This window comes from Nyctibius grandis, chromosome 30 (genome assembly GCF_013368605.1).
Source record: "Nyctibius grandis isolate bNycGra1 chromosome 30, bNycGra1.pri, whole genome shotgun sequence".
Lineage (NCBI taxonomy): Eukaryota > Metazoa > Chordata > Aves > Nyctibiiformes > Nyctibiidae > Nyctibius > Nyctibius grandis.
The window spans coordinates 670,020-696,062 of record NC_090687.1 but is presented as its reverse complement, the minus strand read 5'-3'; the positions used below and the strand labels follow the sequence as shown (position 1 = coordinate 696,062).

General features: G+C 54.4%; 1 protein-coding gene across 1 annotated transcript; it reads left to right on the top strand.

Annotated features, from left to right (window-relative positions):
- The first annotated feature begins 13,806 nt into the window (after positions 1-13,806).
- ATP6V0C (ATPase H+ transporting V0 subunit c) lies at positions 13,807-25,779 on the top strand. The gene is made up of 3 exons (XM_068420196.1): positions 13,807-14,199; positions 23,513-23,696; positions 24,942-25,779. The coding sequence occupies exons 1-3, from the start codon at positions 14,124-14,126 to the stop codon at positions 25,144-25,146; spliced, it is 465 nt and encodes a 154-aa protein (XP_068276297.1). The 5' UTR covers positions 13,807-14,123; the 3' UTR covers positions 25,147-25,779.
- Positions 25,780-26,043: the final 264 nt, after the last annotated feature.

Below are 26,043 nucleotides of genomic sequence, written 5' to 3'. Positions count from 1 at the left end.
CAGCTCCTGCGTTGCCGTGTGATCTTGCTCTCTTTTGGGGCAGATAAAGGGAAGGCATTTCTCGCAGTCCCAGCTTCGCCTGCAGCCGTGCCGTGGGTTGTGCACCTGGGTTCGTGCCCCACGCGTGAACTGTTGGCTCTGGAGGGAGCAGTTGAGCTTCAGGGACCGCAGGGCTCTACTCAACCGTAACTCTCAGCATTTCTGAAGGTGTGGGTCGTTTTGGGACAGCTTCCTTCCCTGATGAGCAGTAGCATAATCATGTACAGATTTTTGAAATTGCAGAAGTGGAAACTACAGGGGGAATAACTGACTAGCAGAGGAAATTTGATTAATGTGTGTTCGGCACAGCCTTGGGGGTGGAGGAAGGGGCAAGCATAGAGGTTTCCAAGGAAGAGCCAAGGCACCTTTCTTTCCAGGACAGCTGCCTGCCTTGTGCTCAACCCTCTGACAGTTTTGGAGCTGCCTCTAGCTCAGACTGGCATCTTGGAGAGAATTGCTAGCCTGTATCTGGGAGGGGAGACATGCTGTTCCTTTGGCTGGTGGGAGCAGATGTTCGCTCGAGCCCATTCCCTGGGTCAGGGCAACCTCCAGCTGGTGCCTGCCCCGACCCCCCGCCCACCCTAAAGAGCTGTTTGCAAAGAAAAGGGTCCAGGGCTCCCAAAAGAAAAGGGAAGGGCAGGCTCTTGGCCCATAAACCAGCATAAACAAGCTCCAAGCAGAAGCCTTTGGCCTGAATTGTGTCTCATGACCTCTGCCATGATCCGTCTCTCACGCAGCCAGAACCTACTTGCAGGGGCTGGATCTGTGTTTCCTTGTACACAGCCAAGGGTACGCTCCCATGACCATCCGTACTAGCCAGTTCCTGCCTTGCCTTTGCGCTGGCTTTTTGAGGCAAAGGATGTTTTTAAGGGCTTAATGTTTAATCTGCACCCTACGAACCAGGAGAAGCTGCAGAGGTTAAAGGAGGCTGGGAGGTGGCTGCGCAAGGTCCTCTTCCTTTCCAGGGTCCGTGTGCCCCCAGCATGGGAGGGGTTCAGGCATAGGAAATCCAGCCGCTCGCTGGGGCTGGTGAAAGGCACATGATGAGCAACCACCTCCAGGGCAAAAGGGCTGCGCTGCGAGCGAGGAGAGAGGGAGAACTAGAAAGTTCTGCATTTCTGGGCAGGGTTTTTGCAGAAACGCGCCGCTCTTGGTGAAGCAGGAGCAGACGTGTTCGGCAGCAAGCCCTCCGTGGCCCTGGGCACTGCCGCAGAGATGCCTTCCCACCCTGGTCATGCCAAGGCCGTGGGACCAGCTCTGTCCCTCCTGCCATCAGCTGTGGGCTGTGGACCAGCAGGTCCCACTGGAAATCCGGAGCCAGCTGGTGTCCTCTGAGTGACGGCTCTGCCCTGGCCTCAGACAACCCCAGTGGCTTCTCTGAAGGACCTTGTCTCAAACAAATCTTCACCAGTCCTGGTCGCTCACTGAAACAACCAAGAATCTGTCCCCATCACAAATGTCTCCTGCTGCCTTTCCCGCAGAGGGATGTGCAGCTGGGTTTACACTGTGCGGTCCCCAGGGTTCCCCAGTGAGGTCCAGAGCATCGGGCTGCCACCCCCCATCCAGCCGACCTGGCAGGGAGCTCCTCGCCTGCATCTCCTGGTGAGTGAACGGCGAAGAGCCGAGTGCCACGGGCTCTGCCAGGGCTGCTCCAGCCCACGGCAGCTTTTCTGCAGGCGTGGAAATAGGGAGGGTTGGGCCACGAGGATGAGTAGAGCCAGTAACATGCACTCGCAGCCCAGAAAGCCAACCGTGTCCTGGGCTGCATCCCCAGCAGCGTGGCCAGCAGGGCGAGGGAGGGGATTCTGCCCCTCTGCTCTGCTCTCGGGAGACCCCCCCTGCAGTGCTGCGTCCAGCTCTGGGGGCACCAACAGAAGGACACGGAGCTGTTGGAGTGAGTCCAGAGGAGGCCACGGAAGATGCTCAGAGGGCTGGAGCCCCTCTGCTCTGGAGACAGGCTGAGAGAGCTGGGGCTGTTCAGCCTGGAGAAGAGAAGGCTCTGGGAAGACCTTCTAGCACCTTCCAGTGCCTGAGGGGGCTACAGGAAAGCTGGAGAGGGGCTTTTTACAAGGGCATGGAGTGACAGGACGAGGGGGAACGGTTTTAAACAGAAAGAGGGGAGATTGAGATGAGATATTGGGAAGAAATTGTTTGCTGTGAGGGTGGTGAGACCCTGGCCCAGGTTGCCCAGAGCAGCTGTGGCTGCCCCCTCCCTGGCAGTGTTCAAGGCCAGGCTGGATGGGGCTTGGAGCAACCTGGTCTGGTGGAAGGTGTCCCTGCCCGTGGCAGGGGGGTGGAACTAGATGAGCTTTAAGGTGCCTTCCAACCCAAACCAGTCTGTGATTCTACAAGAGGGCACCGGGACAGAGCCATAGCCTGGGTGACCGTGGTGCCTGTGCATCAGCAAATATTACTAATACATGTGTAGCCGTACAGGCATTCCTCAATACCGAGCTATTCCTGAGCTCAGGCTGCCCCATGTGATCCTGACTGTGTCAGCTGATGGGAAAAAAATCTCTTTATGGAAGAAACGGTGTGTTCCTTGGAGAGGCCCAGGACGGCGGGCGTCACCCCTCTCCTCTGTGCTCAGCCAGCTCGGAGCCAGCCGCGCTGGAGGGATGAGGCGAGGACGGAGCGATGTCAGGTCCTGGAGGGAGGATGGAGGAGGGACCAAACTCGGCTTTGGCTCGAGATGTTTGGCTCACGGGAGATTTACTGCCCTGACCTTAGTTAAGGGGCTGAAATCCAATCACAGCCCCCCCCATGTTGCAGGGAGGTGTCCTCCCTTTCCGGGCATGTGCCAGGGCATATCCGGCCACTTTCCCCCTCTGGGGACAGGAGGGTGGTCAAGAGGGCGAGTCCTGTGTGGAGCAAGGATTCAGGGATGCCTTGGGGACTGTCCTCATCCCTGGCTGTCCCTGGTTTCCACTGGGTACTAAAGGTGACAGTGTTTCCCTCTCTCTCAAAAGGCAAGAGTCACAAAGCTGGATTTATTCCCACTGTATCACAGAATCCTGGGCTGGTTGGGGTGGGAAGGGCCCTCTGGAGATCACCCAGCCCAACCCCTGCCAAAGCAGGGTCACCCAGAGCACGTTGCACAGGGTCGTGTCCAGGCGGGTTTGAATATCTCCAGAGAAGGAGACTCCCCCCCTCCCTGGGCAGCCTGTGCCAGGGCTCTGGCACCCTCACAGTGAAGAAGTTTTTCCTCATATTCAGATGGAACTTCCCGTGTCTCAGTTTGTGCCCGTTGCCCCTTGTCCTGTCACTGGGCACCTCTGAGAAGAGTCTGGCCCCATCCCCTTGACACTTGCCACAAAGGTATTTGTAAGCGTTGATAAGATCCCCCTCAGTTTGCTCTTCTCCAGCTGAACAGCCCCAGCTCCCTCAGCCTCTCCTCGCAGCAGAGATGCTCCAGCCCTCTGACCATCTTCATACCCCTCCGCTGGACTCTCTCCAGTAGTTCCTTGTCTGTCTTGAACTGGGGGGCCCAGAACTGCACACAGTTACTCCAGGTTTGGCCTCACCAGGGCAGTGTAGAGGGGGAGGACAACCTCCCTCGACCTGCTGCCCACACTCTTCCTCACGCACCCCAGGACACCTTTGGCCTTCCTGGCCCCAAGGGCACATTGCTGGCTCATGGGGATCTTGTCCACCAGGACTCCCGGGAAAACCCTTGTAAAACCCCTTGGTTTTATAGAAGCAGTGCTGGAAGGAGCAGTGCTTCGTTACCCGTGTTGTCATCCGCTCTTCGTGTCGTGGCTGTCCTTACCTCTGGCTTTCTGAACCATGCCAGTATATTTCCAAACCTGTCAGTAAATAAAATACATAAAATCACCTTCTTTTAATCTGTTCCCCATATGCTGCCCTTTAATTTCTGCACGGTACTTATGGGATATGGTAGAAAGAGGAACTGGTTGTTTTCATGTGTCTCCCACATCTTTCCACTGAGTCTCCTCTCCCTCTTCCCCTTTGCTGAGCCAACATCCCTGTGTGATCTTTTGTCATCCACAAACGCTCTTGCCCTTTTCATCCGCATCCGCTGAACTTCGCTGTCTTGGCTGTGTCTCCTTCCAAACCCAGTGGTTACTGTAGTCGTGCCTCTCTGCCCCCAGCAAAGAGCCCAAATCCAAGGTCTCCCTGCAGTGAGCGATGCCTGCTGAGCCCGTCATGGACGATGATCCTAAAAAGCACTAAAAAGCAGAGGACTGGGCTTTGGAAACCCTGGGGTCATGGTCCACATCTGCTGCTTCGGTGGCGTTGAGGTGAGCAGGTCCATGTTGCAGGACCATGCTGCAGGTCCATGGTAAACAGTGATTTCTCCTACCAAATCTCATCTTTCTTGGGTATTCCTCCCTCGAGGGCAGCGCATCTCCTGCCGACAGCAGTGGGCACTGCTGGACCCCGCCTTCAGCTGAGGCTCGGCCTGCGCCTGGAATACCAATACAAAGGGACAGTGGGAACCTGCGGGTAACCGACCTGCTCCCTGCTCTGCTGGGAACTTGCACTGGACCCTTTGGAGGCCTCTGGATTTCTTCGTGGTCTTTTCTCTTTGCTAGGATAGCAAAGTGGGCTGATGAAGACCATCTTTGACTAGACACGAAGGAGCTTTCTCCAGAGGAGGTGTTCGATGCCGTGCCCAGCATGGCTGAGGATGGCCGGGGGCAGAGGAAACCCCAGCACCGTCCCCAGCCTACCTCCAGCACCCCAGAGCCCACCCCAGGCTGCCACAGACCGTGGCCCCACCTGGACCTGCCTCCTCTCCCCTTCCCCCAGCCGCAGCAGACAGAGACATTCGTTCCTCTTGTGCAGAGCTGGCCCAGCCGCCCCAGTCCGGCAAATCCCAGCCTTGGGGCTGGGACTGACAGGGAAATCTTGTGCTTTTTCTTCTCTTTCCTGCAAGGCAGCTCTAAAATACAGTGTTCAGGGGGCCAGGTACGACCCTGGCCGCAAGCACCAGCACCTTCTCTCTGGAGGTTTAGAGGAGAAGGCAATGCATGAAGCCAGGGACAGGGGAGACCCTGAAGGCTCAACCCAGCCCACCCCATCTCGGGGCGTGAATTTTGCCCAGTGGGGTTTTGTGATCGTTTCGTGCAGCCCAAGAGGGACAGACAACTCTTCCCTCCCACCGCTGGGGCCTTTCCTGCGTGGTTGTGGTCCTTATGCTCGTTCCTGATGAGGTGCCCACGCTTTTGGAGAACAGGCGCTGGCCTCGTGCCCAGCACGGTGGGCACTGTGCTGCCGCCCAGCACGGGGCTCTGGGCCGCTCGGATAAGCAGATGCGCTTCGTCCCCGTGATTAGCTAACCGTCCCCTTGCTGCTGGCGCAATGCTTCGCGCCGGGCGTTGGAGGAGAGGAACTGCCTGCAAGAGAGAGGTGAAACCCAGGAAAATGACTCTGAAAATAAAAATGCCTCTTGCCTCGCCCAGCAGCGGCTCCGGAGCCGGCCGGGCCCAGCAGGCAGCTCCCATTCCCCTGGAAACTGAGCAAAGAAGTAACGGCCTGAGACGGAAATAACAACAGCAAAGGAAAACACCTTCCTTCTCCATTTGAGTTTGTCTTTGCTAAAAGAAAGTGATAACCGAGCGCTGTTTGGTTTGGCTGGTTCGGGTGCTCCTGGGCAGCAAGGACACAGCTGGGAAAGCTGTTGGCGGAGGTGGCTGCTGCGTCCTTTGCCCGACAGCTGGGCAGGGATGTGAGACCGCGGGGATGTCGTGGAGACCACAGGGATGTTGTGGAGACTGCGGGGATGTCGTAGAGACCGCGGGGATGTCGTGGAGACAGCGGGGATGTCGTGCCCCATCGTGGGTTAACGGAGGCTGCCAGGAACCGGAGCGCGGTGCCCATGGACCCCCCGGCCAGGCAGAGCAAGACTGGGGCACTGCTGGCACCCGCACCCAAAAATCACATCTGCAGGAAAACACGTCACCCCAGCTCATGCACAGACAGCCGTCGGGGACAATCTAACCCTGTTTTGGCAAATTTCTTTTCACCCAGTCAAAAATATCCTTTTCTATATGTATTAGTCAAGCCCAGCAGAGACACGTGTGCAGGAGGGGGGCAGGAGGCACGGGTACGCCGTGTCCGATGAGCTCCAGAGCAGAAGAGCTTTGGGGGCTCCCAGCTGGCTGCCACCAGCACCGACACCAGCTCAGTCTCAACACCAGCTCAGTCTCGTCTCTAGTTGTTGAGGGGTCTATAGGCATGAGAAGCCCGGAGCAGAGGCTGGCACGGCATGGCACGGCACGGCAGCATGCAGAGGAGGTGATGCTCCATCAGAGCGCAGGAGCCGAGGCTGGAGGAGCCGAAAGCAGAGCAGCCACATGGGAATACTTGGGAAGTGACAGAGGGACTGGATTTAATGTGCTAATTGGTAGCGGGGTGCTGTGATGGGAGCTGAGCCAGGCAGGGAGGCAGAGGAGGGGAGGCTCCTGCCCTGGCACGGCTTGGAGCAGAAGGACAGCGATTTTCTCGGCCACCTCGCCGCACGGCAGCGGCAGCCCTGCAGAAAGGCGGTGTGTCCTGCCAGCCAGATGAGGATTTATTTCTCTCCCCGTCTGCCAGCTCTGCAGGTGGAGGGAGAGCTGGCAGCACGGAGGAGGAGTGAGTTTTTGGAGGGGGGCAGAGCCATGGCAGTGTCCCAGCCCAGTGACAATGGGACAGCCCGGCTCGTGGCTCCGAAGCAGCTCCCATCCAGGCAGCAGAAAGCCTCTGCCTTCACCTTTGCTGGCAGAAACAAACCCATGTTTTCTCCCCAAAACTGAGCATGGCGCCAAGCAACGACCCCAAATCAGGCTTCTCTTCCTCGGCACCCCGTGGCTGCCCGCTGTCGGCATCCACCAGCAGCCCTATCCCCGAGGAGAGGCGGCCGCACAGCCAGAGCTGCTCTCTGCAGAGCCTTCCTACCCTGGAGGTGACAAATTCCTGCTCCCGCAAGCGCCTGGCAGTGAAATCCCACATTTTGGAGGCTCCGGTGCTGGACCAACCCGTGTTTGGGGCTTACACCGCTCTGGGTGTGTCCGCGTGGGAGCACAGCCCTACACGTGGCTCCCAGCCACCCTGCCACTTGCTTTGCCAAAGCTCATTTCTGCCAGGCCCAGCATCGAGGACAAGCTCTATCGCTTGAGCAAAGTAACGTGGGCGCACGCGGTGCTTTACACGCTGAGCTGCTGGTCACGGTTGATTGAAGAGCCGTCACCGCCGGCCTCCAGCCCGCGGGGCAGCAGCGCTCTGCAGCCCCGTCTCACCGAGCAGCATCTCTCCAAAAGTGTCTCTCCAGGACACATCAGCTGCCCCAGTCCCCCATTTGCAGACCCGCTTCCCAAAAGCCAGGCGTGGGGTTGCGGCGGGGAGGTTTGCCGTGCTGGCTCTCAGTATCTGTCTTCAAGAGCTCCGAGATGCACCACAAGTACAGGCTTGGCACTGGGAAAACCACGTTGGCTCCTTCTAGCAATGCAAACCCGGTGATCGAGGACCCAAAACCTGCCACGGCGGGTGCAGCCAGCACGTTAAAGAGAGGGTTGCTGAAAGGTGTGTGGGGCATCCCACGTGGAGCTCACCCAACACCCGAGAAATTCCTGTCGTATCAATGGGCCCCTTCGACGGTAAAATTAGCTGGTCATGCTGCGTCGGCGAGAATCGCCCAACCAAGCAGCAGGAGCTGTGCAACTTCCACAAGTAACTATGGTAACACAGAGCTAATCAATGCTATTTTCAAACCACGGGCAGAACCTCCTCTTGGGAAGCCCTGGCTGATCCCAGCTGCTGGCTGAGTGCTGGGGTCTGGGCGTGGATGCCCTGTGGAGGGAATGATGGAGAAGACCAGACAGCACACAACGGGTGGTCCTGGAGAGGACCAGGAGCTCCTCCTGCTTGTCCCCTGACGGGGCATGTCAGGAAAAGGATGGGGAGGGGGATAAAAAACCCAGCTTTTCTCTGCCTCATCCCCAGGAGCTTAAGAAACTGTAGGGACAAGGATGATTTCCCAGCAGCTCTCACCCATGAGCATGGCATGGAAAAGAGGAAGATCAGAGGTTTTATATAGGGCAGGAAAGTCCTGGACAGGGATGAGAAGGGAATGGGATTAGATTAGGTTAGATGAGAACTAGGACAGGACAGGACAGGACAGGACAAGACAGGATAGGATAGGATAGGATAGGATAGGATAGGATAGGATAGGATAGGATAGGATAGGATAGGATAGGATAGGATGCCCCTAATTTGCCTCATGAAGAGGTCTGGCACCGGGTAATTCCCAGCTAAGGAGGAGTTAACAGCTCAGGATGGAAATGAGTTAATTAAGACCCAAGTAGAGCAAGAAGAAGCTCATTTGCAAATCGCCCGAGGTCCTGACCTCCTGGAGATGGTGTCGCCCCAGGGATGTGGGGAGCTGGAAGAGCCAGGGAAGGTCCCAGCCGAGCCCCGTGACTCCGGCTGCGTGATTTCGGCGAGAGGAGATGAATGAGGAAATGCTCCGGCCGGGCTTGCTCCGTCGCTGGCCAGTGTTTGCTGCCGAGGCCGAGGGCAGCGGGCCCGCTGCCAGCCCTGCTGTTCCCATGCCCGCTGTTCCCATGCCCGCTCCCGGCACCAGCTCCGCTCCACTGACCCCATCAGACCCCCTTCCCCAGCCCTGGCCGAGAGCCCGCCTGGGCTTGTCGTGCACCGAGCTGTGGGGTCCTGGGAGGTTCAGAGCATTTTTAACACATTAACACCGAATCCCCGCGGGAGGATCAGGTGCCCGGAGCATCCCCTGCCAAAGCACCCCTGTCCTGCAGCATCACGCCTCCACGCTGGACCCACCAGAGGGGCAGGATCCTCCCAGGTGGCTTTCCAGACCCCTTCCAGCCCTGCTTCATGACATGGGCAAAGCCGCCGGCGCCGCTGCGATGTTTAGAAACGGGAGCTTGGAGCGGGTACAGATCCCCTGACAAATTGCTGATGCGGCTGGACCTGAAAACCAGCTGGGGCCAGGGCGGAGGAGCAGCCCCGCTGTCCCGCACGGCAGCACCGCGCAGCCCGCGGCCGGCTCCTGCTCGCTAAAAGCAGCCGACAAAGGCCGGAGCCCCCTGTTAAATGGCTCCCCAGCAGGTTTTGTCCACGCAAAGACGGACACACGGTCCCGGGGGGTGGGAAAAGCATCTGCCATAAGGCCCCTCAAAAAAGGTGGTGGCACCCAGAGCCTGCACCCCACTGGAAAGCCCATCTGAACCCTCTGCGCCCTTCCTCGGGACGGGAAAGGCCGACCTCAACCCACCCTTTGGTTGCGTTGGGTGCGGTGCGATACCGCCGGACTCACACATGGAGCGGGGTTAATCCAGCCCAAAATCCAAGGGCAGAAGTGGACGTGACAAGCTCACAGCCCCCCCGGGGAACGCGTGCGCGTGGTCGGGGGCAGCTTGGTGAGCGCCTGCCTGGCAGCGTGGGGAGGGGGGACGCGAGTTGCTGTGGGAACAGTAATTTGGGTTGTTCTGCCTCTGGGTTTCTGGCTCTTTGCCTTTGATATTGCGTTCGCCTCCCGGTTTGGTGTTGAATTTTGTTCCCTCCTTTCGTTGGATGAAAGCATCCCTGCACCTCGCCCTGGCACAAGAGCCTCGGGTGACCCTGCTTAGGGGTGGCAGTAGAGCCAGTGGCACCCCGGGGAGGGGGCTGGATGGGGTGCAGCACCCATGGGGGCAGAGAGGACCCAGCACCAACGAGCAGGGTGAGCAAGACCGCAGCCAAGCCGTGCCCACTGCACTGTCCGGGTCTGCACGGGCCAGGACACCCAGCTGCAGCAGAGTGTTAGTGATGGGGGAAATACCATGTTTTAAACAGCAATAGTGTAAAGAGTAATTAAAAGTAAATTAAATTACTCTTGGGCACCCCTCCAGCTTGCCTGGCACCTGGGCACAACAGGGAGCCAGACAAGGTTACACGTGCTGTCACCAGCACCCAAGTGGTCCTTCCCCTCCTCTGGCCCACGTGGGCTTCGTGCACCCTCATGTCCACCCCCCACCCACCACAGCCACGCCTGAGGCAAGCGGTGTGGCCCAGCTGCATCCCGGGAGGATGCTCGGTGCACGGTCCCTCCGTTGGCCATGGTCAGTCCAGGGTCGTGTGGAGCAAGTGGAGGAGGACCGGGCAGATGGAAGGAGGTGGATGCTCCCGTCTCCAGCACCCAGACCTTCCCCACGCGTGTACCCCGAAGAGAGGAGCGTGTTTGCGCTGGGACGTGCGGCAGGAACCACGCCAGCCCCACCGTGACCTCTCCTTGCCTCTGCCTGGCCAGCTCCAGCAGCAGGGGAATGAGTAGTGGATAGTGGGGGGCTAAATAAATACAGGGGATGGGAGAAATGTAAAATGAAATATTTTGGAAGAAAGCATTGTCAAAAGCATAAAAAAAATCCTTTATGAATCAGCAATTTCTGACAAAAATCCAATTTATTAGACATTGAGTGGTGGAGAACTGAGGCCCAGAGACATTGAGTGAATCCCAAATGAAGAGCATGGGAATTGGAGGATGAGGACGAGGAAGAGGAGGAAGAGGGAAAGGACCAGAGGGCTTGGCTCGAGGTGCTCTTGCCCCCCGGGACTTTGTCCGCAACCGCAGCACAGGGGCAAGGAGGCTCCCAGCATCCCACCGCTCCGCAGGGTGAGGGAGGGACACTCGGCCCTCGGGGCCGTGGAGCCGGCGCTCAGCCCTTGTGCAGACACAGCGTCCCCGAAGCGCCGCCGCCGCAACTCGTGGGCTGCTACAAGGAGGCCCTTTGTTCGCCAGCAATGGCCATTCGCCAGGCGGGTGGGAGTGACGGTGTGGAGATGGTGCTGGATGGTGGGCGGGAAGCCAGCGAGGGGCAGCGGGGCCAGGGCGGGCGGCTGGCACGGAGCTGGGCACAGGGAGGGGAGAAGGCGGCGCTACAGCACGTGGGGGAGCGGGAGACACTGCATCGGGCGGCCGAGGCTGCCCAGCGGGACCCAGGAGCGGCACAGGGAGACCTCGGTGACAGCAGTGCCCAGAGACACAGGGGAAGAGCATCCTCTGGGGCCCCTAAAATGCCCCCTGCTCCCTGGGTCCCGCACCAGCCCAAACTCGGTGAACAAACTGCCAAGGCCACCAGTGCCTGAGGGATGAGAAATTCACCCAATGACCAATTGCTCCGGACATCTGGGGCAGGGAATGTCCCCACCCTAGTGAAAGGCTTCCTGACGTTAATTGGGGCTGCTGGAAACGCTCATTAGTACTAATAGCCACGGCCATAGCAACGATGACAGTACCATGGTGACAAACTACACATCCCAGGGTGCAACACTGCGGGAAAAGCAGCATGGTGCTGGCGGTGGTGGTGATGGTGGTGGCAGTGATGGCAGCAGTAATGGTGATGGTGGTGGTGATGGCCATGATGATGGCGATGGCTGTGGCAGTGGCGGCAGTGATGGAGATGGTGGTGGTGGTGGTGATGGTGGTGGCGGTGATGGTGGTGGTGGTGGCAGCGATGGTGGTGGTGGTGGTGGCAGCAATGGTGGTGGTGGCAGTGGTGATGGTGGTGGCAGTGATGGTGGTGGTGGCAGTGATGGTGGTGGCAGTGGTGGCGGTGGTGGTGGTGGCAGCGATGGTGGTAGCAGTGGTGGCGGTGGTGGTGCTTCTGCTGGTGGAGCACATGTGGGACTCACAGCCCCTGCACCCACCTCTGCCAGAGCTCAGCATAGGGTCCCCCTCTGGGGCTCTGGCCCCCGGCAGCACCCCACGGCCCTCTCCTCCCCTCCTATGGCTCTGTGCTTCTCAGCCAGTTCCCACCACAGGCCCTGTGCCGAATCCCCCCATGAAGACCTGCTGCCAGCACCTGCCACAAGATCATCTCCACCATCGAGCCGCCGTGTCCTGCAGCCCGCCCCCAGCAAGCGCCCATGGGAGCCGTGGGCTCTCTGCCGCAGCCATGGGGTGGGTTGTGTTCAACCCACAGGCAGGGAATTTGCCAAGCAGGATTTCAGTCCTGTTCTCACCGTCCCTGGGAGCTCTGACAAGGCTGAGGTGGCAGAGAAGAAAGACCTTGAGGTGCTGGAGTGAGTCCAGAGAAGGGCAACGGAGCTGGTGAAGGGTCTGGAGCACAAGTGTGATGAGGAGCGGCTGAGGGACCTGGGGGGGTTTAGCCTGGAGAAAAGGAGGCTGAGGGGAGACCTTCTTGCTCTCTACAACTGCCTGAAAGGAGGGTGTAGTGAGGGGGGGTCAGTCTCTTCTCTCAGGGGACAAGTGACAGGACGAGAGGAAACTGCCTCAAGTTGCACCAGGGGAGGTTTAGATTGGAGATCAGGGAATATTTCTTCGGAAACTGCCTCAAGTTGCACCAGGGGAGGTTTAGATTGGAGATCAGGGAATATTTCTTCCCCAAAAGGTCTGTCAAGCGCTGGCACAGGCTGCCCAGGGCAGTGGTGGAGTCCCCATCCCTGGGGGGATTTAGAAGCCGTGTAGATGTGGTGCTGAGGGACATGGGTTAGTGGTGGCCTTGGCAGTGCTGGGTTAACGGTTGGACTTGATGATCTTAAAGGTCCTTTCTAACCCAAACGATTCTATGAGCTATGAACAGTGGGAAAAGGCAGGTGGCCCTCAGTTAATTAAGAGATCTGGTATTTCAGGACATCAGAAGATCAGCAGCAAAAGCAGGAGCAGGCAACTAGTAATGAACACCCGAAATCCAGAATTAACGTGTTTTTTTTCTAGAGTTCCCCGAGTAACAGGAACAGCATCAACCCTCCTTTTAGGACGGGCTGTGTTAGGGTCTGTCTGGGATGTTTCGGGATGGGTTTAGCTCAGAGGGGGGTTGCGTGCACCCGGCCTGCGGTGGGGAGTGGGTGGCGGCGTCCGTGGTGGGGTGATACCGCAGTTCAAACCCAACTCATCTGTTCCCTTCCAGCCCCGGGGGAAAAGGATGGGCCAGGGGTGCTGGTGTCACCTCACAAGGAAGCAGGAGACACGCTGGGGAGAACACTGGCGGGAGGCTGCCGGGCCCAGACCCCGGGAGGAGGTGGAGTGTGGGGGGTAGAGACCCCCAGAGGGGACCCCATGGCACAGTTACTCCCCCCGAGGGGAGCACCACAGCGCAGGGGATGGGGCCCTGCACAGGGGACAGGGTACACGGGCACACCATGCGGACAGGGCCCGGGGGATGTGGCACATGGGAGAGGGACCACGGGAAACGGCACTGGGGACACGGCACGTGGGAGAGGGGACACGGGAGATGGCACCGGGGACAGGGGATGCATCGCGGGGGACGTGGCACCAGGGACATGGCTCCTGGGAGAGGGGACACGCCGTGGGGGACGTGGCAGTGGGGACAGGGGCCACGGCAGCGGGGGCCGCACGGGGAGGACGGCGCAGGGCGCGGGAGGCGCCGCCGGGGGCCCCGCAAGGCCGCACGTCCCGGTCCCGGCCCCTGCGCCGCGTGGGCGGGGCCGCGCCCCGGCCACGCCCCTTATGCTAATGAGCGCTGAATCACCCTCAGCGGGGCGCGGCCGCCGGACAGGACTGAACCACCCGCGCGGAGAGAAGGGGGGAAGCAGGTGGAGGGGAGCGGAGCGGGGAGAGCCGGCGCGGCCAAACGCCCCGCTCCTGACACGGGGTGCGGAGGAACGAGAGGGTCCGCTCGTCCTCGCGGGCGAGACCCGTCGTGGGAGCGCGGAACGGGGCGCGGGGGGAGGGGGCAGTGGGCGGCCGCCCCCCCCCGCCGCGCGCGCGTGGTGCCGGCCGAGGGCGGTGCGGCGGGCGGGTGGGGACGGTGGGCGCGGGTCACGTGACGGGCGAGCCGCCGCCATTTTGTCCTGCGGAGCCAGTATTTAGGGCGCAGCGCCCGGGCTGCCGCGCACTCCCGCCGGGACGGAGCTCCGCGCTGCTCCCCGCCTTCCCTCACCCGCCCTGCGGCCGGCCCCCTCCCTCCCGCTGCCCACAGCCGGCCTCCACCCCGTCTCCCTCCTCCCCTTTTCGCCTCCGCCATTTTGTGGCCGAGCGCTGCCTGCGGAGGACCGGCGCCGCGGCGGAGCCTCCCGCCTCCCCCCGCCCCAGCCCTCTCGCTCTCCCGTTCCCAGCGGCGCCTCGCCCCGGCCCGGCCCGCGCAGCCATGTCCTCCGGCGCCAGCCCCGAGTACGCCTCATTCTTCGCCGTGATGGGCGCCTCGGCTGCCATGGTCTTCAGCGGTGAGCATCCATCGGCGTCCCGGGAGGGGTGTGGGGGCCGGGGGAGGGGGGCACCCTTTCCCCGTCCTCCCCCTCCCTTGGCGGGGCGGGATCCCCGGCGGTGGGCCTGGCGCCCGGCTGGACGGGCCGTCCTCCCGGCCTGGCCGCGGCGGGCGGAGGCGGCCCCGGGCCTGGGGGGGGGCTGGGGGCTCCCCCCGCCTCCCCCTCCCCCAGCCGCATCCGGGCTACCGGGGCGCGGCGGAGGGGGGTCTGCGCGGGTGACGTCACCGCGGAGCGTGCGGCCGCCGGCGGAGCCCCCGCTGCCACGTGACTGCGGCGGTGCCGCCGCCCGGGCCAGCCCCGGGGGGGTGGCCATGTCCCCCCCCCCCCCCCCAACCTCCGCGCCCCCCCCTTTCCCCCGGGGCCGGCCCCCCGTTAGCCACGCGTCCGGGCTGGCCCCATCAGCCAACGAGCCGGGGTCACCGCAGGCCCCGGTCCCGGCTCTGCCGACCCGCGTGGCTCCCCCGGGGGGGTCCTCGGGGCTTGGGCTGGGGCGGGGGGGGGGGGGGGGTCTGCCCCGATCAGCCTTTGCGGGCCCCCCGGCGGGGAGGGTTGCGCTGGCTCTCCTGGGGCTGGGTGCAGCCCTCCTCCCCTGAAAATAGGCGAGACCAATTTTTAATGGGATTGAAATGTAAAGATGTGAGCGTTTCAGGAGTGGAGTCGGCTTTAGATATGTTAATAACATGAAAAGGAACTGAGAGGCTCCTGACCTTCCCTTTGCAATGGGGATGCGTGAAGCACAGAAAGGGAAGCTCTTCAGCATCCATCCGCATCTGAGCTTCAGCGCGGAGTAAATTGGGTCATTCTGTGGTATCGCTCTCCCTATTGAAGAATGTTTATGTAGAGACCCATAAATGCTCTTTTACACCAGAAAGACCATCGTATGATGCCTTGTCTCTCTTGGAGCCCAAGTAAACCTGCAGAAAATGACTGCTGCTGCTCCTGACTGAGCATTGACTGTTTCCTGATCGGTGCAGACCTGCCGTTCTGTTTGGGATGTAACATGGGGAAGGCTTCAGCTGTTTTTTTTCCAAATGCAAGTAACTAAGAATATAAGAACTAGGAATCAGTCTGGTTTTCTTTTCTGAAGACTTACCCAGTATCTCCATGTGCGTAAGCATGCTGACTTGTCTTCATCTGTCACTTCTTTATTAAAGTGGCTTCTGTGATGGTAGCTAGGTCTGCAAGGCAGATTGTAGAAGTGGCTCTTGACTGGTCGGTATAGTAGATCAAACTGTGTGAATAAGCAGTGGATTAAAACTGGTGTTTGAGAGGCAGCTGTCTAGCCGTGCTGGTGTTGGCACCATTGACTGGTTTCACAGCAGCCATGTTCATGGCTTTCACCTTCACACAAAGGCCTGAGTGGCTGCGCTCAGTCTTGCTCAGTTTGTACTCAGTGGTGGGATGCAGTTGTCCTGTGCTGAGGGCAATTAGTGACCTGCCACCTCTGAGTGAAAACATTGTACTTGGCACTGGACAGCTAAGGACTTTGCTGAAAATATGGCTGGAATGCTGTAGGAGCCAATGTTGGGATACTGACCTACCTGCCTCTTGGCTAATGAAGATACTGGAGGAATAGACTAAGACTTAGTTACTTGTTGGAAAAAAAAGTCAGCAGATCACTGCCTTTTGCAAAATAGCAAAGGCAGGTCCTAAATTGAGGTCCTAAATACTGAGCTTTCTTCCTGAGGAAAGAGTCCGTGGATTCCCCTTGCAAAATTGAACTCAGAAGCAAAAGAACATGGTTGTATGGCCTTGTAGATGCTGGTTTTGTGATATGCAAGCTTGCTTTGGTGGAAACATCAGTGGGGGATGCAAGCTTGAGTCAGCATTTTAATAGGAATTCAGAGTGTTTCTTGGTGTGTCTAAACTAGAAGTGAAGCATTTCCTAGAAGCTGTGGGTTTGATAGCGTGGTACTGTGGGACTGCAAGCTAAAGGGGAACGTTTGAGTTAGGTCATTCAAAGAGAGTACTTACTTAAGCTATATTGACGAAGTCTTGGTAACTATTGTGTTACTGCTGGTCCATGACTGATCCTTAATGCAGAATCTGTGACAGATGGTCTTAATACCAGCAGGTCTGAGCCATGAAGTTAGTCTCTTACTAGGGCCTAAGCGCATCTGGTGGGTTCAGTCACTGGAACAACAGGTTGTAGACACTGCTGATGCAAAAGTATTTCTTAGTTGTGAACATTACTGAACTGCTTGTTTGGTGAAGTAACTTGGATTTTTAAGGCAATATGGCAGAGGTGTCAATATAGGATAAAGTAAAACTTGCAGTGTCATGTAGCTTTCCTAATAGGGATGTGACACTAGAGCATGTTCTGATGTTAATTGAACATTAGTTGTTAAAAAATCCACCCTAATTTAGAAGCAAGGAGCTAAGTCTGTCTGGACAAGCAGTGTAAAACTCTAAAATTGCCCTAGATCAGCGTTAATTAGTGCAGTGATCATGTCTGACTCATGCTGTATCTAAAGATCAGATTCTTGTGGAGCTTGTAGTTCTGAGACCTGTTTCTAGTAAACAGGTTCAAGTTCTATACTGTCCAGGCTAGTTTGATGTGAAAACAAGTGAATTAATGTTCAAACATCAAACAGTACTGCATAAACTGCTGATGGTAAATAGATAGCAGAGCAGAACTTGTTCTGGTCAGTTGGTACTGATGGCAGCTAGAAAGACTGAAGCAGGCTGCTGTGACCTTGGCTATCTTCGAGCCTGCTTGTTCATTTGCTGATTACAGCTTGTTCTGGTAGCTGAGGTTCCTTTATTTCCTATGTGTAAAACATGTGACTGGCTCAGTGTCAGATGCTGTTGAGTGATCAAATTAGTGTGGCTTTTCCATGCTACTTTGGTGTGCCAAAATGGAAAAGCGTGGTGTTGGGCAAAGCTGTCTGATTCTGTGCTTGCTGGTGCTCCATGTAGAAAAGCGTGATGTCCCAGGTGTACCCCACTGTGACCTCCATCATGGGGTAAGGAGTTTACTTTGACCTGCACTCTGGATGGACATTCAGTGCCTTCAGTACTGCTTCACTATCAAGCATCTGGAAGGCTGCTAATGAAGAGAACTCTAGCCAGCAGTGTTACTCCTGTGTCCTACTTCTTGTTGTTGCTGCAGAGCTAATGAAATAGTACTTTTTATTTTAAACTAGGGCTGCAGATGCTGTAGCAGTTGGTTAGCTATTCAGGGGCCTCCATGTTGAAATTGCTGTCTCAGAACATCTAGCTTGGTGCAGCTGACAGCCCTGCGCAGTCCCACTCTAGAAGGCATCATGACTATAAACAACTTGCAGCCTTGAAGGCAGATTACACTGGTACTTCTTGAAATACTCTCTGAGAGGTGGGGAGGTGGTAGAGAGGCGAGCTGCTTGCTTCTCAGTAAGGAGCTGTAGACCTCATCCTAAGGGGATCTTGCAGACTCCTTAGCTGTAGCTTGCAGGTAGAAATGAAATGGTGGAACCAGAGTGCAGCTCAACGTAGTCTTCGGTTCCAAATCATTAAAGAGTGCTTCAAAGGCATGGTGGTATGGGCAGGACAACTTAGTGGGTGACATGTTTGAGCTACCAGACTGTCTACAGTAGACTAGCTTAAGCATTCATCTTTAGCAGCAGGTAGATTAGTGGACTATTAAGACGTAAGTGTTGTAAGAGAAGTAAACCAGATAGGCAGTATTGTCCAGTTCAGTTAAATCAAGGGAAGACATCTCAACAAGGGCACCATTTCCACTCAGTAAATGCTAGTCTTGAACATCTGAAAGCCTGGTCAAGCTTCAGTGTAAACCATTGGCTCTACAAAACTTAGCTCAAGTAGATATTGCTGCTGCTTGTGCTGTGGCTTCCAGGTTTACCTGGTGGGACTCCTGTCTCACCCTGAAGTCACTGTAGACTACAAAGTACTTCCCCTCTGATGGGAATGTTCAGAGCAGCAGTAGAGATAAATGGCAGCTGCCTCAGGGCCCCTTAGTCAACTTCCTTTTTTCATTTCCTAAAACCAGCCTCTTCTATCTCTCCAGACCCTGACTGATTTGAAGCAGGGGTTGCAAGCTGGAAAATTCTCCAGCCTGATGGGCTGTTTGGTGATGCCTGAAACAATGGTTTCCCAGCAGTGCGTGCTTCCACCTGCTTGCTGTCCTCACCAAAGAGTAGGGTGTAACTTGCTGAACTCGCTTCCTTCAGACTGTGAATCTTGTGAGTGTGAGGCTTCAAGTCAGGCTAGTCTGGCCACGGGAGTGTCTGCTGGATGCAGTCAGATGACCTTGGCTCTCCCATGCTTCAGAAAGGAGGCAGCTGAGCTGTGGGTGCCTGCTGGTGAGTGGTGTAAGCTGCTCTTAGACTGACTAGATGAAAAGGGCTCCTGCGAACTGGTACAACAAACTACTCTGCTAGTCAGTACCTGGAGTACAGTGGTCCACCCAGTCTGTGCAGTGGGTCATCTTTAAGGTCGCAGGGGATTTTTTATGATGATAAAGAAAGCTAAATAACGAGCGACTGGACTTTGCTGCTTGCAGAAGAGCACACCCATACTCTGATGTGAAGTGTCAGCCTTACCATACTTAAAAAACCCATTGGCTTTGTGTGCTGTGTCAGACAATCCGGAGTACCCATGGCAGCAGTCCCAGCTGCTTGGACAGTTGACTGGTAACTCTTTTGTTTTTTTTATTCTTTGGACTGCTGCTATTGCAGCAGCTTCTTGAGGAGCTGGTAGACTTTTTAAGTTCTCAAATCTACTGAACAGGAGTAAATGGCCTGCTAGCCTTGCAGGTTGTTGTTGATAATGCTGTAAGCTGACAGTGCCAGGCTTGTTTGAAATCCACACACCCTCTCATAACACTAGGGAAGAGCAAAAAGCGTGCTGTCCCTAATCCTATAACAGGTGACTCACTAGAGATTTTCAGTCTACAGCTTCCTGTAGGGCAGCTTATCTGTTTAACCCCCCCCAGTTATCACTGGGGGACTGACTATAGCCAGTCTTCAGTCAGTGTGATCTGAATTTGCATAGGCTCCAGGTACAGTTCCGCTCTCTCTTCGGTGCAGATACAACTGGGCACAGCAGCTGGGTTTTTCCAAGGCAGCCATGGGGTATCTGTTACTGTAATCCGAGGTAGAGCTGTGTTTGTGCTGTGTGGTGGTGTGGGAGGGGCCTTAGAATACCAGTGGGAAGAAGCCAGTTTCTCTGAAAATGCCCAGGTTTCTGGCATGGCAGAGCAAGGACTGTAGTTGACCTGGATATCACCTCTTAACAGTTCTTCAACCATTTAAGAGCAACCTGCTCAAGGATGAACAGGCATTGAGGTGAATTGATGCCTGCTCTCTGGTTTGAGGGAAGCCTGCCTGCTGCAGAGGGTAGGCCATTTGATAATGGATTAATTATAAAAGGCTGCAGATGCAAGTACTCATCCAGAATGGTCTTTCAGGCTTGCTATGATATCTTAATTGGAAGTTTGACTTTTGTTACTAGCTCACTTCCTAATGCAGGGAAATTCTGCCTGTTAGGGCTCTGGAGATCTTTAACACGTTGCAGTGTGAAAACCTGCTTCTTCGTGGTGGGACACAGGAGGAATCACTGGCTCTGAATGGACCAAATGTACTGGAGTGTGTGTGCCTGGGTCTGAACCTCTGTATTCTTGGGCTGAACATGTCTGAATGTATTGCAACTGCTGAAACAGCATCTATGCAAATGGTTCCCTGGCCTGAAGGCTCCTGATAACGTGGTCACTGTCCATAGGTGCATATCTGTGTGCAGGGCTTTGCAGAACCGATGCAAGGCTTCTGGTAATGCTTCCTTCTGTATTGGGGGAGTGTCGTGTGAGGTGACTTGCAGCTAAGTTAGCTGCAAGATTAACATTCTTGATGCGTGACCTTACTGAGCACTAACTACAGCTACACAAGATTGGTCCTAGTACTTGGACTAGCACTTGATCCAAACCAGAGGCTGCTCCAGTACCGACAGTGAATATTGGAGGCAAAGCTCTACTGAGAGTCCTGGCAGTGGCAAGACTACAGCTAGTCTTCAGTCCTTACTGAAGCTATTGCCTATATGGCAAGTTACTTTCTAGTTCATACTTCATCTTGGGGCTGCACAGCTGTACTGGCTCTGCTGCTGCTTTGGACTAATAGAAGATAACAGCTGTCTGAGGTGCCAGGCAGCATATCCACACCCCTGTGGGAGTGTGTTTTGTCTCCAGGAGCAGTACCACATCAGCTCTGTGAGTTCAAGGAGTTACTCTTCAGAAGTAATTCAAAATCAAGTTAACCTTTGAAACAGGCTTACTTGGGAGTAGGTGGTCTTGAATTATGTGTAAAGCAACTTCTCTGTTACAACACCACTGAACTTATAAATGGCACAGTCCCTGCTCATAGACCAGTATGCCTGCCTAGCTTTATCCCAGCAGAAAGCCAAAGTGCTGCTTCTCCAGCTGCCAGGTAAATGTTCTGATAGCTCCATGTTTGTCTTAAGTGTAAGTGTTGCAGCTTAATTGGTCTGTACATTACAGGTGATGGAGCTGTAGGATCTGAAGCAAATACATGGAGTCTTGGTGTGTAACAGCAGTACAGCTCTTGCTCTATTTTCAGTCTTCCACATAGATCTCTTCAAACCCTGTTCACTGAGAAGATTTTGGGAAACATGTCCTTCCAGTGCATCAAGGGGTATTTCAGTGTAGCATATGAAGCATATGTGCTTCAAACATTCCCAGCTGCCCAGAGGTACAAGTCAAGATGTGCAGGAGGATTGACGTAAGTGCCAAATAGCCTGTAACTGAATAGCTGTGCCATTAGATAGCTGTGTCATGGTGGGAGGTGGATATCGTCTTTGCCACCTGGACTGTAATATTGGGGTATTGTCAAAGGTGCAAGGAGAACTTCACAGGCTAGTGAAGAGCAGTAAGACAAGCTGTCTTGTAAGATGCTGGAAGTGCAGCTGTATGACCCCAGTGTAAGGCTGTTGGTCGGGGTGCTGATGGAGACTTCACTGGGAGCAGATGTGCCAAGCTCTGAAGCTGGATGTGTAGCACCTGTGACTGTGCAGCAGTGGGAGTGTGACAGATCTTCAGTGCCATCTAAACCTAATGTGAAAACTGTCTGCCACAGAGTATGTGTAGACTTTGTGTCTAGCTCAAGGCATAAGCTCTTGCCTATTCTCTAGAAATGGGATTTAACAACTGGGAATTGACAAACTTCTGCTGATCTGCCCCTCCCCAAAAGCTTAAGCAAGCTGGCTTTCTGTAAGTGGGATTACAAAATCAGCTTCTGTAATCCATCACTGCATTAATTGCAACACCTTTAAGTAACTTCAGATTTGGAGGAAGTAATGACTGATCTAATTTTAAATAGTGAACTTCCCTCATGAGCCTCTGCCTTTCTGGAGAGGTTTATAAACGACTCCAAACAAGAGAAGTGGTTTCTACTAAATGCTATAGCCAGTCTAGAAGTCTAGATAGCCTGAATCATGATTCCACTTAATTCCAGTCCTTAGAAGATGCTTCATCCAACAGAAGAGGTTCCTAATTCAAGGTAGTGATTTCTTTCTAGACTCTCTGGGGGCTAGACCCTTAAACAGTTCCATCACTGATAACTGCTAGCTAAGTCTGTGTGCTACTTTCCAGGCTCAGCTTACATTTGGAGGTAAAACTTGTCTTCTGCTTTTGGCTCAGGCTTCCAGCTAAGCTGGATTCTAGTTCTGGACTGCACTGAACAGCCCTTTACATCTGTTGTCATTTAGTGACGGTCAAGACTTCAACAAAACGAGGATCCAGGTTACAGGAGGTTCATGAGCTTTGCTAGTACAGAACCAGTTTGTGGTTGATAATGAGGCTTTCCCTTTGAGTTCTTGTAACTAAAACTGAACATCCTTCTGGTGGTGAGTCTTGTGTTAGTGAGCGGTGCTGTCTTTGTTAATCTTCTGAAGTTTCTTAGTGCCAAGCCAGGAGGATTACTGCTCAGCTCTTGACTGCTCAGAGATAGGCTTTATGTAATGCTGAGTGAGAAGCAGGAAAGCATGTATCCTAAACCCTTCGAATACTGCCCAGCAACTCTTGGGCAAGGTGCACCATCTCACACTTGAATGCATCAGCCTGGTGGTGTCTGAAAAGGAGACTGCCTACCCTGCCACATGCCTTGCAGTGCTGCTTCAAGGACTTAGTCCTGCATGGCTGCTGACCTGCCTATCATCTCTTGGGTGATGGTGAGTGCAGTCCAGAGTTAAGGAGCTCCTAGAGTACTCCAGAGCCAGGTTGGAAGGAAAGAGGTCTTTCCAAGTGCTTCAGAATCAAAGAATGAGGTATTCTTGGAAGCTTTTTCGAGACCAGTATGAAGTTTTCAAGGCAGAAGTTACTTTTTTTTGTGTAGTACTTTGGGACTCTTCCAGCATTTCTCAGCTGGAGGTGATAAGCCCATGTTCTGCTTTGAAGAGCAAGCTTTGCATTCCTGTGTTGATCTCTGCATGCTCAAGTGTTTACACAGGTGATCAGTGAACCTTAGGGGTGAGGTGGTTGTGGTCCTCTATAACCTACAAGCCTTACTCTACTTTGTGGTTCCAGTGGTTGGATTACAAGTGTTTGGACTTGAATCCTTCACAGGTGAGGTTATTGATACATGAAGAGGGTGTCCTTTCTCCAAGGAATGAAGTGCAGCAATAACATGCGAGTTTGTTGCTATCTCTGTATGTGTCTGTTGAAGTTGAAATGGCATGTTTAACCCCAGGCCAAAGATAGGTTTTGTGGAAGGAGAGGCCCCATAAAGGTGACTTGTTAAACCTTGGGTGCATCTGAGAACTCGGCCTAGGTGGCTCGAAGTTCAGTGGCTGTAAAACCTGGCCTTGAGCCGGGTCACATCCTGCTGTGGTAGAAGGACATGCTTTGTGGTGGTTCCTCCGCAGTTCAGCTGAGCAGAGCCTCGCAGCGCCTCTCAGCGTGGGCTATGCGAGGGCACAAACTCTGAAGTAATGAGTTAAGATTTGGACCTTGGGTTTTGGTTCCTAAACAGGGAATGAATGTCTTGCTAGGGAGTATACCCTGCTGTGAAGCCAGCTTAGAGAGGGTGTTCTGTTATCAGTACTGTTTGAACAGCATCTTTTTATTGCTCTAGCTTTGGTCTAGGCCTCTGGATAGGGCACTTCCTCATCCCTTAGGGGAACACTCCTGTCTGACAAACCAAGCAGTCAAGTGACCATGTTAGTTGTGCACTGTTCTCCCTTGTGCTGCCTCAACTGTTCTAATACTGCAGCCTGGTGAAGGAGATGGTATTTGGGGATGTGTCTAATGCATCTTTTTCTCTTCCAGCCTTGGGAGCTGCATATGGAACAGCGAAGAGTGGCACGGGTATTGCAGCCATGTCTGTCATGAGGCCTGAGCTCATCATGAAGTCTATCATCCCTGTTGTCATGGCGGGTATTATAGCTATCTATGGCCTCGTAGTGGCAGTCCTCATTGCCAATGCCCTCTCACCCTCTATCACGCTATTCAAGTAAGTTGCTGCATCTTGGTTTTGTTTAAGTTTGTCCTGTTGCTGTGTTGATGCTGCTGAATGGGTGGGTTTTGCTGAAGACCCCAGGCAGGATTGTCAATGCTAAATGCTCCTAACCTGGGCTTAGCAGCATGGACTGGATTTCAGCTGTCCTGCCTGATGCCTCAGCCTCAGCAGTGGTGCTGCCTGATGAGTTTGCTGTATTAGCTAATGGATCAGACATCGCACTGCTAGAGATAGTGCAGTGGTTTATGGCTTGAAAGAAACCGTGTACAGGCAGTACTGGGATGGGAGGCTGAGCTTGTTCCATGGTGCCAAATTCTAGACCTGGAATACACAGGTCTTTCCAAGACTGTCTAATCAGACTGTCTAAATAGTTCTCCTGTTGCCTGGGAGATGCAAATTGAATAATGAATATCGCTTGCTGCTTTATGTGCTGGTAAATCAATCCCCATTGGGCCTCTACACCAGCTACAGTCTGAAACTTAATCTACTCTTGGCTTTTGAGAACAGCTGGAACTGGCTTGATGGAGACCTCTCAGAATAAAACAATGCTGCTGAGGTCTGACAGTGTGTAGATACCTGTGGCAGTGTACAAGCTGTAGCTGATGAGCAGTGTGGTTGGCCTAATAAGCCCCAATCTAGGAAGCAGCAGGTATGAGTGCTCCTTTGCAGTTACCAGGTGGCCAGATACTGATAGGGACTGCTCCTCAGGTACCCCTGCCTGGAAAACCAGACCATTCCTGTGCAGCTCTTGCAGTGTAAGAGACCTAATAATAATCACCTGGATGTGCTATGGCTGTATAACAAGGTTGCTAAAGGTGGGAGACAAAAGCAGCTATTAACAGGCTACACAGGACTGTAGGCAGGCATTATGGCGAGCGCTAGCCCACATGGCTGGAGTAGGTGCAGCTCTGGCAGCATGCTGAGCCTGCAGCTGACTGAAGGGGCTGCAGACAAGCTGGGTGGCCACATGAACTCGCAGGCCCAGTAGCTTAGCTTGGTGTATGAGCCATACCTGAATATCAGCTAAACATCTTGCATAACTGCCCATTTTTTTAAGTCTAGAGCTAGGAGTCTCAGGAAGCTTCAGTATAGAGGCTCTTCTGCAGGGAAGAGGTTCCCTTTAAATGTTAATTCTTATTTCCTTTGGGGAGTGCAAAAAAAAAAAAAAGCTAGCCTGAAGTTGAAGGGTTGGGTGTCCTGTTGCTTGCCACTGAACCTCTTCTCATCTCTGTCCTACAGGAGCTTTCTTCAGCTGGGTGCTGGCTTGAGTGTGGGCCTCAGTGGTCTGGCTGCTGGCTTTGCCATTGGCATTGTGGGTGATGCCGGTGTACGGGGAACAGCACAGCAGCCCAGGTTATTTGTGGGCATGATCCTGATCTTGATCTTCGCTGAAGTCTTGGGTCTCTATGGCCTCATTGTTGCCCTTATCCTCTCCACAAAGTAAATGTCACGGTATGATGTAAAGAGATGTAACAATTCCACGTTAAAAAAAAAAGCTCCAGAATGAAAATGGTCTCTCCAATGTGTACAGTTGTTCCAATTTGGTAGTTGATCTCTTGTAAATGCGCAATGTATGTTAGTGACTTGTCTGTCCTGTGTGTACTTCAATATTAAATTGGATGGGCTGCTCCAAGCCTGCTGCATGGCTTGGGGTGGCCTGTGTGCAATTTTCCACCCATTGCTGTTAGTACTTTATGTATAAATATGAACTAGAAATGTAATTTTTTCTCTTCACTGGATGTTTATTTATAAAAGACTTGACATATTCATACATCTATGGAGCAAGGATTTTCAATTTCCCATGCTATATATATTAATCTTATATATAGGTAGATTACACTGTGGGGTCAATTGTAAGTGCAGAGAATTCCTTGGATGTAACTTTGATTCTAAAGATTGCTGTAGTGTCCTGGTATTGGAGTATGAGAATTTTGTGTTTTATTACAGCAATTGTCCGAAACACTCCTGTGTTTCAGTAGTAACCGCGTATGCTCCGGCATCAGAGTCGTGCACCCAGTGTTGGGTTACAAACTTATACCATGTTTCCAAATAAAACTTCCTCACTACATTGCTGTAATGAGTCCTCTGCCTCTGATTTCGTGCTTTTGCTGCTCCTTTAGGAAGAGCAGGGGTTGCTTTAGGGGGAGGCAGGTTCTTGAAGTGACTCAGCACCGTGCAGAAGCGATGCTGCCATCACTGCTGAAGCATCCATTCCCTTTTTCTCCTGGGCAGGTAGCAATGCTGTTTCCAGCTGCTGCCTGTGGGCAGTACTCACAGTGAGCAGGAATGTAAGGCTGTTATGGTGCTGTGATCCCCTGATGGAGCAGCACATCTTTGCTTT

Excerpts from the sequence above, each read along its gene's own strand:
- ATP6V0C (XM_068420196.1), top strand. The coding sequence starts at position 14,124 with ATGTCCTCCGGCGCCAGCCCCGAGTACGCCTCATTCTTCGCCGTGATG. Across the intron at positions 14,200-23,512 it reads GGCTGCCATGGTCTTCAGCG|CCTTGGGAGCTGCATATGGA; the intron begins GTGAGCATCCAT and ends TTTCTCTTCCAG. Across the intron at positions 23,697-24,941 it reads CCCTCTATCACGCTATTCAA|GAGCTTTCTTCAGCTGGGTG; the intron begins GTAAGTTGCTGC and ends TCTGTCCTACAG.